At 42.8% G+C, this 11,922-nt stretch overlaps 1 protein-coding gene across 1 annotated transcript; it reads left to right on the top strand.

The window, feature by feature from the left end:
- Nucleotides 1–3,134: 3,134 nt before the first annotated feature.
- On the top strand, nt 3,135–8,526 carry LOC140611409 (olfactory receptor 10H3-like). The gene is made up of 2 exons (XM_072788176.1): nt 3,135–3,225; nt 7,562–8,526. The coding sequence occupies exons 1-2, from the start codon at nt 3,135–3,137 to the stop codon at nt 8,524–8,526; spliced, it is 1,056 nt and encodes a 351-aa protein (XP_072644277.1).
- Nucleotides 8,527–11,922: the final 3,396 nt, after the last annotated feature.

Below are 11,922 nucleotides of genomic sequence, written 5' to 3'. Positions count from 1 at the left end.
GTTTAGAAGGTGAAGGAGAGAGAGAGAAAGAGAACTGTTCATTTAATTGATATGAACAGAAACTGCCTAAAATTGGATATGGGGCAAAATCTGGGAAAGGAATGAAGAAGGACAAGGAGGTTGGTAACAGGGCAATTTTCACAAAAGAAAAGGGAAGAGTCAATGAGAGAGGAAGGGATGAGAGATAGAAGGATAGAGACAGAAATGACAGCTGGAAGGGAGAAGGGGTTCACGCTTGCTTTAGAACTTAAAGGATGGTAAAGGGGTGTTGCTGTCTGACATCTTATGGATATCCTTTACTCTTCCCCCCATATTACTTTCAGGAAAGCATCAATTCTCATTCCTGTGTTTTACTTGAACTTATCTGGGGCATGTATTGTGGGCACAATGATATCTCAAGATGGCACAAGAGAGGTCAAGGTTGTAGGTACCCTTATCATGCAGATGAGATCTGTTGGTGGAGGTTACACAACACATGAGGGAAGGGGTCCCATGGAAATTTAGTTCTGGGTGACTCTGAGGCTGGGGTTTGCAAAAGCATCTGTCTGAGGATCAGGAAGGGGGCCTTGTATGGATCCAAACTATTACTCAAAGGTGAGACCAGATATTGGAGTTGGAGGCAGATGTGTTGTTTCGTTAAGGCCACAGGCACTAGTCATCTCAGGAGCATACAAAGACTCTCTGATCAGATGGTCATTAAACAGAGACAACACATAGACCAAAATGTGTTTAATTACATCCCAGAGAGGCATATGTTAATGTGGACTCTCCGGCTTGGACCACCAGGCCAACAGGGATAGGGAAGAACTGACCACAAGGAGAGGTGGGGCTGGACTGTTTGGCCACTTCCATTGAGCAAGAGACACCACTCTCTGAGACCCAGCTCTAAACTGCCCTTATTGTGGGAAGCCTTCTAGGGACCTTGACCTCAGGGCAGAGTCCTGGTTTCTCACTCTGGGATGCTCAGCTCTTGCCTTCCCTCTGACCCTACCTTGACCCAAGGGGTACTAATCCAGCATCTAATCCACCCCTATCTCCCCCAAGACAGAGAGTCCCTAGTCTCTAATCCTCTGGGCAGAGAGACAGCAGGGAACCTTGGTTGTGTTGGAGTGTTGGAGGAAGGTGTACAGGCAACAGGTCCCCGGAGGCCCTCTGATGATCTTTCTCCTCTCCAGACCCTGAGGGCAGCCCTTGCAGGTTGATGTCCCAGGGAGCCCCTGGGGAGCAGCCTGCTGGGAAGCTACAGCCAGGTTAAAGCACACAGCATCAGTTCCAGGAGCCCTGAGGTCTGGCCCCACACCTGCCCCTGTGTGCTGCTGACAGCATCAGGCAGGAGAGCTTTTCTATTCTTCCCTGCTGACTGCTTCCTGGAAGAGGCAGCTCAGGCTGAGGAGGACCAGGAGGAACAGGGTAGGTTTTAATATTTGACAGTTGTGGGGAGCAAGGCCGAGACAGGATGGGGACAAGTCCTGGGAGAATGATCATAGGACAGGCTCTTAGATTGGGAGTCTCTTCAGGTAGTGCATTCTGGGTCTTGGGTTCTTCACTCAACCTAGTGTCTTTCGCACCTTCTAAGTCTTCTTGTTGGAGGCTGATTCTGTCCCCTATATAATGTTTGTACATGTGTGGAGGCCCTTTTGGTTTTCACAGCTCTTAGGGAGAGATGGGATGCTACTGGCATCTAGGGGGTGGAGGCTTGAGTTGCTGCTAAAGACTGTCCAATCTGGTATTCATGTGGTTCATTTGTCCCAGTTGGTGAACTAATATAAATTCATTATTATTAACTCAGCTCACAGGTTACATTAGGATTCACGTTCTGTATTGCACTTTCTACACGTTTTGACAGATGTAGAGTGACTTATATATACCATTACAGCATCATCTACAATAGTTCCCAGTGCTCTGTGTTTCATGTACCCAAATGAGTTATGCTAGAGTGTTCATCTGCTTTTGCTTCATTCACTCAAGATCCTTTTACAGGTTTATTTATGCTACTGTGTGTGCATGGAACTGGTGTCTGGCACTCCAGTGTTTGCATCCAGCCCCTGTGACCTGCTCTCTTCCCTGTTATAGTGCCCAACTAAGCTTGTTCATAACCCCACTACAATGCTACTGAAACATCCTGTGACAGCTCCCTCAGACAGCTGTGAGCATTCAAGATAGATGGTCAGGAGCTCTGTGCTGGTACATATAGCTTGTAAAGTCTATCCTTCTCCATTCTTGGTTCTTGCCAACAGGCCCAAGGCTTAAGTGCTTTCTCCCATATTTTGACCCTCATTGGGCACTCTCTAGTCTAGGGAAATGAATGGGTGTACAGTGAAAGTGCAGGGTCATTTCCTCCACCCTCTCCTTGCCTTAAAACCATCCTTTCATGTGTCTGTGCACCTCCTCCTGTGACTTCTCTGCTCATATCCTTGTCTCATTTCTGTATTGAAGTCTCTCCTCCTTAATATAACTGGTTTCTTATTTATTCTAGACAATATTCCTTGGTCAATTTTCTGCAGTGCAAACCTCAATAACTAAATATTTCAAAGACTCTCCAGTTTAATAACTGACTGGAGAGTTACAACTTACTCAAACAAAAGCACTGTAAGGGGCTCAATAGTTTTTTAGCATAAAGAAATCCCGGGTCAAAATGTGTAAGAGCTGTCTTGTTATAGTTGGTATCACTAATGGTCATGTTATCTTACTTTTTCCTTAAATTGTATGTTTTGCATGATTACTATGGGTGTAATTCTACAGGACATATTATGAGTTTGGGATGTTGATCTAATCTTCTGCAGCTTGAGTTCTATGTTTGCTCAAATATATTCCACCTTCACCCTTTCTTCTTTCTAGGTAGATGATCACATCTCTTCCCTTCTGATCCTGATCATCCTTCTTTTCTTACCATCCTCAAGTACCATTCCAGACTATCAGTTCCCAGCTAATGACCAGCAGAGACAGTGAGTCTTGTTCAACAAGACTTGGCTTGTTCCTGATTCTAAAATTATGCATTGTTAGTTTCCCACTTCATGTACTATTTGCCAGTTTTGTGGTATATATTCTTAGCTAGCCAAAAAAGTCTCAGTCAGTTTTGGGTTGAGAAGAAGCTAACTCTCAAAACAGCAAATGGGTGAGTTCTTTCCAAAGCAATGACCAAATCTCCAGCTACCCAGACACCACCTTGGTGTCCTATAATTCAGCTCAATGCTGACACTAACTACCTCGAGATGCCAGTCACAAGTATTGGGTGCCCAGGGTACCTGCACTTCTGTCTGAAATGGATACAAATGTGAGGATTTCCAAATTCCCCCTTTAAGTTTGGATACTTGACTACAATGAGTTATAGAAATCAGGAAAATGCCACACTTACTGTCTCAGGTTTATTATGAAAGACAACTCAGGAACAGCCATAAAAGAGATGCATCCTGCAAGGTATAGAGGAAGGAGTGAGGAATCTCCATGCCCTCTCTGGACTTGCCACCCTCTTAGTACCTCCATGGGTTCATCAACTGCTATGATCTCTGAAATCTTTCGTTTAGGAAGTTTTTATGGAGGTTAATACATGGTCATGATTGATTAAATAATTGATCATCACTACTAGAGTATCAATCTGTAACCCCTTTCTCCTCCCTGGTGGTTCCAAGTCTCTGATCACTGCGTGGTAGCTCTGGAGAGCAGCCTCCTTCCTAAAGTTATCCTGGGCTACCAGCCACCACCCAATTCACTAAAAATCAAAAGCCCCTATATAAAACATAGTGAAAGGGATTATAGGGGAAAGGAGAGAAAATGGGTGGGAAAAATTAGAGAGGGTGACAAAACATGAGAGTCTCCTAATTCTGGGAAATGAACAAGGGGTGATGGAAGGGGAGGTGGACAGAGAGATGGGGTAACGGGATGACAGACACTGAAGGGGGCACTTACGAGATGAACACTGGGTGTTATACTATATGTTGGCAAATCAAACTCCAATACAATATATATGAATATTACATATATATTTAAAAAGCCACTAGTATCACTCCAGAGACAAGGGCTTAAGGGCTGTGTCTCAGGGACTGGACAAAGACCAAATGTGTTATTATAAACCAAGGATGAACAGACTAATGTAGACTCTCTGGCTTGGACCACCAGGCCACCAGGGATAGGGAAAAACTGACCACAGGGAGGGGTGGGGCTGGCCAATTGGCCAGAAGACACTGAACGCTTCCATTGACCAAAAGTCACCACTCTCTGAGACCCAGCTCTAAACTACCCTTATTGTGGGAAGCCTTCCAGATGCCTAGACTCAGGGCAGAGTCCTGGATTCTGACTCTGGGGTGCTCAGCTCCTGTCTTCCCTCTGACCCTGCCTTGACCCAAGGGGGACTAATCCAGCATCTAATCCAGTCCTGTCTTCACCAAGACTGGGAGTCCCTAGTCCCTAGTCCTCTGGGCAGAGAGAGACAGCAGGGAACCTTGGTTGTGTTGGAGTGTTGGAGGAAGGTATACAGGCAGCAGGTCCCTGGAGGCCTTGTGATGATCCTTCTGGCCTCTCCAGACCCTGAGGGCAGCCCTTGCAGGTTGGTGTCCCAGGGAGCCCCTGGGGAGCAGCCTGCTGGGAAGCTACAGCCAGGTTAAAGCACACAGCATCAGTTCCAGGAGCCCTGAGGTCTGGCCCCACGCCTGCCCCTGTGTGCTGCTGACAGCATCAGGCAGGAGAGCTTTTCTATTCTTCCCTGCTGGCTGCTTCCTGGAAGAGGCAGCCCAGGCTGAGGGGGAACAGTAAGAATAGGGTAGGCTGTAATATTTGACAGTTGTGGAGAGCAAGGCCAAGAGAGGGTGGGGACAGGTCCTGGGAGAAGAATCATAGGACAGGCTCTCAGCCTCGGGCAATTGTTGGGAGTCTTTTCAGGTTGTCCATTTAGGGTCTTCTTCACCCAGCCTAGTGTCCTACTGCTTCTAAATCAGCATTCTTGTTTGGGGCTGAATCTACCTTCTCCCTCCTGAAATGTTTCTATATGCCTGGAGGAACTTTTGGTTGTGACAGCTTATGGAGAGGGAAGAAATTCTACTGGCATCTAGTGGGTTGAGGCCTGGGTGGCTGCTAAAAGTTGTCCAATCTGGTATTCTTGGGGTGCATTTGTCCCAGTTGGTGAACCAATATTGATTCGTTATTATTAACTTGGCTCACAGGTTACATTAGGGTTCACTCTCTTTGTTGCGCATTCTATGAATTTTGACAGCTGTAGAGTGACATGTATGCACCATTAATATCATCCAGAATAGTTTCAGGTGCTGTATTTTTCATGTGCCTAAGTAGAATTATGCTACAGTGTTCATGTGCTTTTGCTTCATTCACTCAAGACCGTTTTACAGGTTTATTTATGCTGCTGTGGGTGCATTGAACTGCTGCCAGGGCTCCAGGGTTTGCTCCAGCCCATGTGACCTGCCATCTTCCCAGTTATGGTGCCCAAGCAGCCTTGTCCATTTCTCCACTACAGGCAGTTACGGAACCATCCTCTGATAGGTCCCTTCTGACAGATGTGAGCAATGGAGATAGATGCTGGAGCCCTGTGCTGGTGCACTTAGCAGATGAACTGTTAATTTTCCCCACCTGGCTCTCACAGGCAGTGCACAAATATTGCTTTCTCCCCAGATCCTGATCAGCACTGGGCACTTTCTAATTTGGGGCATTGAATAGGTCTACACTGAATTCCCACTGCATTTCCCTTTCTTTCTCTCATTCCTTTCCTCCCTCTCTCTTTTTTTTTTCTTATTAGCGTGTTTTCTTTGCCTGTGCTACACCCTCTGTGAGTTCTCTGCTCACACCTTTGCTCATTTCTGTATTGAGCTTCCTACTTGTAGAGGTAACTGGCTTCTTCTACATCACATTCCCTGGTCAATTGTGGACCATTAAAATGATCTTTCCCCACCTTTCCATCTCCTGTTAACTGGATCCAGGATATCTTTTGTTGAACAAAAACTCTTTGTGTTGGTGTTTTTGTTCCTTCACAATCAACCAGTGTTTGTGCTTCTTAAGTTTAAGATGTCGTCTCCACTCCTAGGTCATCAAAATGATTCTCCTACACCTTCTCCTATTAACTTCTCAGTCCTATTTCAAATTCATTCTTGAATCCTGGAATCCCTGTTTGTGTGTGGTCTTACGCAGAAGTTCAGATTGACTTTGCTTCATGAAAGGACCAGTTTTCCCACCACAAACTCCTAGACAGTCCACCTTTTCCCTTTGATCTGTGCTCCCACCACCTTTATCACATGTTAAGCTGTGAATCATGCAGGGATATTTTCTGAGTATCCAATCAATTTGATCAGTGTCTTTTTCTGTTCCAGGGTCACAATGAGAGATGACTATGATGTGTATAATGTGTATAATAGGTCTGCATACCTACCATATCATTTCTTTCCTATTGATTCCATTTTTAGAAGAGCAGTATAGTATTGCACTGACCTTATTTTTCTGAAGGACAAGCATTAAGAAAGGCACGTGATGTGATGAGCAGTCAGTGCTATATTATATGTGGCATATTAAAATTTAATTTACAAAAATAAAGAAGGAAAAAAGGAATTTTAGGAAACTTTTATGAAATGTACAATTGATTCTCTGAAACTATGAATGTAGTTGACTGATGATATAATTTGAAGAAGAAGTGTCATCATTACCATATTTGCTGTTGCCATCTAGAGTATGCATTTTTCTCCATGTAATCAAATCCACTTATATTTTTATTAATGGTTAAAATTTCTGAATTTGTAGGTATTTCATGTGATTGAATCCTAGATGCTTTATAACAGAGGCTTCCAAAGTGTGGAAGACTTGTGTGGACAACTCTAGGGCCTCAGAGACTCTTTCTGGGGACCATCAACTCCTCAGTTTTCCAATGAAGGTGAGGATATGTTCCTCAAATGCTTTGACTAAAACCACAAATTACCACAGGGTGAATGAAGGAGTAGATAAACTCTGTTTTGTGTCCCACCCAGTCAGCTTGACTGTATCCAAAACTGAATATTTTCACAGAATCTCAGGGTTAATTGCTAAGATGGTAAACATGGGGAGTGAATAATGTACCCATACAAAAGCCCATTAGAGACTCAAATTTTCTTGAGTACAAAGAAATCGCCGGGCCAAGTGCTTAAGAATTGTTTCTTTATACTTTGTGTCACTATTAAGAAAGGTAACTTCCTTTTTACTTAAAATTCATATTCTGAATGATTACTACTGTTGTAATTCTATGAGAAATAACTGGCTTTTGGACGTGGATCTAATATTTGCAGCTCTGTGCTCTCTCTCGCTGTGATATGCTATGTCTTTATTCTTTTCCTTTTCTAGATGGATGAGCAGGTCTCTTCCCTTCCAATGGTTACACACCTACTTTCTCTTTCTTTCCTTATAGCACCGCTCACAGCTTTCAGTTCCATGCTAAAGAACAGCAGAAACAGTGAGTACCCTGGTCATTCTCCCTGTCCTAACTCAATACATCTAAAGTTTACCCATTTCACATATTTCCTATTGTTCAAACACAATATTGTTATATAGATTCATGATCTTTCTGCCGGTCCCCTCATTCCCTCTGTGATCTCAGCAGATGCAGCATCCGTGGCTGGCCAGAACTATAGCATGGTGTCTGAATTCATCCTCGTGGGCTTCTCCACCTTCCCACAGCATCTCCTGCCTGTCTTCTTTCTGTTCTACTTGCTGATGTACCTGTTCACGCTGCTGGGGAACCTGCTCATCATGGCTACTGTCTGGAGTGAGCGCAGCCTGCACACGCCCATGTACCTCTTCCTGTGTGCCCTGTCCACCTCTGAGATTCTGTTCACTGTTGCTGTCACCCCCCGCATGCTGGTTGACATGCTCTCCAGCCACCGTTCCATCACCTTTGTGGCCTGTGCCACCCAGATGTTCTTCTCCTTCACGTTTGGCTTCACCCATTCCTTCTTGCTTATGATCATGGGTTATGACCGCTACGTGGCCATCTGCCACCCCCTACGCTACAACGTGCTCATGAGCATCCGCACCTGTGCCCGTTTGGTGTCCTGGACCTGGGCTGGTGGCTCAGTCATGGGGATGATGGTGACCCTGATAGTTTTTCACCTCACCTTCTGTGGGTCTAATGTGATTCATCATTTTCTCTGCCATGTGTTTTCCCTCTTAAAGTTGGCTTGTGGGAATGAGAATTCCTCAGTCACCTTGGGTGTGATCCTTGTGTGTGTCTCAGCTCTGATGGGCTGTTTATTCCTCATCATCCTCTCCTATATCTTCATCGTGGCGGCCATATTGAGGATCCCCTCTGTTGAGGGAAGGCACAAGACCTTCTCCACCTGTGTGTCCCACCTCACTATTGTTATTGTGCACTACAGTTTTGCCTCCATTATCTACCTCAAGCCGAAGGGCCCCCATTCTATGGACAGTAACACCCTGATGGCCACCACCTATACAGTCTTTACCCCGTTTCTCAGCCCAATCATTTTCAGCCTCAGGAATAAGGAGCTCAAGAATGCCATAAAGAAAAGCTTCCAGAGAAAATTCAGTCCCTTACGCTCCTGATGGCCAGTTTGGTGGTGAGGAATATGATAGAATGACTTGTGGGAATTAAGTCTACTCCTATGGACATAAGAAAATAAGGTATTGTTGGATGCATCCAGGTGTTGGAGATATGCTAGGTATTTGTTTTATCTAATTTGTTTTCTCCTCTCTTGCATAAGATTTAGTGATCACAGTCTCTTATTTAAGATCCGTTGTGATGAGCTCCATCCCATACCTGTGTCTAAGACTGTGTTATCTACTTATGGGCCAGAAAGGAGCATCACAGGAATGTGTACGGCCACTGATCCAAATCATTGACCTTACTTCCTGCACCGTAAGATAAACAGAAATAAGCATAATAAATGCCCCCTCATTGGGGCTTTTCTTTCAGGCATTTCCAGTGTTTTATAATTACCCTTTAATATGAAAATGTACAAGTAAATAAATTATTTGTCTCCAAGAAGGTAGTTGACTCTGTCTAGTTCCTTCTGTCTTTGGATGTGATAGACCTTGAGAGAATGTTTCTGTTGATCTGAGTTGAGTGAAGGATGTCAGAATATGAAGCGAAGAGAAAGAGAGAGAAAAGGATTGGAGGGGGCAAGTATAGGGCAGGAGAGGGTTCAATGTTAGGATACAAAAACAGAGAATGTTAAAAATGTGTTGCTATCTGACATCTTCGAGAAATGCTTTCCCTTTTTCCTCTTTCCTCCCATTACTTTCGGTAAAACATTAATTTCTCATTCCTGTGTTTTACTTGAATCTATATGGGGGATGTGTTGGAGGGCACAGTGCTATCTCAAGATAGCATAAAAAGTAGTCAGGGTATGCGTACCCTCTTTAATAGATGAGAAATGTTGGTGGATGTTACACATGAATGAAGGAGTCACATGCAACTTTAGATCTGTCTGAGTCCCATGCTGGAGGTCAGCAAAACCACATGTCTGAACATCCAAGAAGAGGGCCTTCCATTGGTGTAGGGTCATACTCTAAGGTGTGGCCAGATATTTGGGCCGCAGGCAGAAAATATTTTATCATAATAAATGTAATAATGGCTATCACATATGAGTGCTTGCTGTTTACCAAATGCTGTGGGAAAGATATCCTGTGTATTTGTTTACTCTTCTAAGATTCAAAATAAACTATTATTTTTGCACATTTAGATATGACCCACATCTATTACTATCCACATTTTTGAAATGCAGAAAATGCAAACCTGAAAGATTATTTGTCCGCAGCCACACAGCCCTGAAGTGCTGAAGCAGGAATCTATTACAATCTGCATTTGTGTGCAGTTGGTGATCAGGAATGCACCTCTCTCAAGCGCCTGCAGAGAGAAATATGGTTGTTACTGAGAGGAGAGGGTTGTCATTAGAAGGAATAGACAACTTTCGGGGAAGAGGGCAGGTACAGCCTGTGCACACAGCCGTTTCACACAGCCAGGGAGAAACACTGACTCCAGAGGAGTTACAGAGACACTTTGTCACATCAACACTACAATGAGACCCTGGGGTTCCATTTCATTATTTTACAATTATTGGTGTTAATGACTCATGCCAATCCGTCCTACCTGAGATGCCCTTATCCAGAACCTGTGACTATGTTCCCTTCCCTGGCCAAAGGGACTGCATGCAGATGAGATGCAGTTCAGGATCTGAGACGGGAGGTTACCCTGGATCACCCAGATGGGCCTGCTATGATTGCAAGTGTCCTTATAAAAGGGGGCAAGAGAGGTCACCCACAGAGAGAATAGGGGTTGTGACACTGGAAGGAGGGATTGGAGTAGCTGAAGCAGGAACCCTGGGCCAAGGAATGTCTGCTGACTTACAGCTGGGAAACCAGGAGACAGATTCTTCCCTGAATCCCCAAAATGACGCAGCCCCGCTCACATGTACACTCACACCTGGTGACCCTGACTTTGGCTTCTGGCCTTCAACATGGAAGAGGAAAGACGTGTGTGGTTTTAAGTCACTGGTTTATGTGGTTTGTTACAGCAGCCCTAGAAAACTGACTCCTGAAATGGCATCCTGTCATTATATGTTATGTGGTTTCATGATGAAATTCATTTTAAGCCAGATTCTTAGGCCATTCTTTTTTATGGAGAAGACGTAGGGCATTGAGATTGCTCAAGAGAAGGGTTGAGTATCTTTGGTAATCCGTTAGCAGAGGTGAAGGAGTCCCAACAGCCTGGCTGCAGGATGCTTGTTGGCAGCAAGGTCCTCGGGTGTATAGCTGCAGGGTACCCAGCCCAGGGCCTGGGGAGCCCATCCTTCACATGTACTTATGACTCATATATGCTGAGTCCTTCACTTCTATGAAATATGTAGCAAGTTGCTAAGTTTGCCAGGAGGAAAAAAATGTAAAATTACAGCTCTTGACACTCTTAGAGCATTTTGCAGCCTTCACATGGTGCGGAGATCTTGCTATCTGTACTTCATTGCGGTTTATATGAATCATTTTTGAATAGCATGATTACTGTACAGTACACATTGGTACTCCAGTCCCCCGTAAATCTCCCCATTAAGTTGTAAGCTCCTCAGAGGCAAGGACTGTGTCTTGCTTACCTTTGTAGCCTACTATGCTACTATACTTGTTCTAATGCTATTATAATATATTACATATTATATATAGTATGCTAGAATTGTATTGTTCCACTATATAAAATGTAATATATATTAAGTTATATATAGCATGTATTATATACTATGATACTATATATATAGTATATGTAATATATAATATACCATATTAATATGGTAGATATGTTAATAAGGCATATAATATATAATATACCGCATATATTTTATATATATTGATATAAGTTATATACCAATATATAAATATAATTAATATCATTCTCTAGTACAATTGTATTATAATAGTGATAAATAAATAATAAATTGATATATATGAATATATTATGTGTATATTATTACATACATGTATATTATTACATATTATATTTGATAATAATTTATTACATTGAATTTTTATAAAACATAGTTGTTATATATAATATAATTTAATTATTATAAATGCAATGATAATATATAATTATTAATATAACATACAATAGTGACACAGTATATATTTTCATAATGAGTATAATTAAATATTAATGTGATTATAATATGTAATATAATACTAATATTATGAAATATAATACATTGCATATAATATTACATTATAATATCAGTAGATATAGAGACTTATAGGAAGAATCAGGAACCAAAACAATATTATTTGTGGCTTTTTTGAGCAGTGCTTTAAAACCATTTCTCCTATTTATTTAACTCATGCAGATAACATGGTAGAGTTTTGTACAAAAAGGAAGAAAACCACCACGTAATACTTACTAAGGCTTGCACACAGCTCAGAGTTGATGCAAGCCTACTGGACATAGTGATGTGAGATTTGCAT

This window comes from Canis lupus, chromosome 19, assembly GCF_048164855.1.
Source record: "Canis lupus baileyi chromosome 19, mCanLup2.hap1, whole genome shotgun sequence".
Taxonomy (NCBI): Eukaryota; Metazoa; Chordata; class Mammalia; order Carnivora; family Canidae; genus Canis; species Canis lupus.
This window is presented reverse-complemented; position numbering and strand designations above follow the sequence as displayed.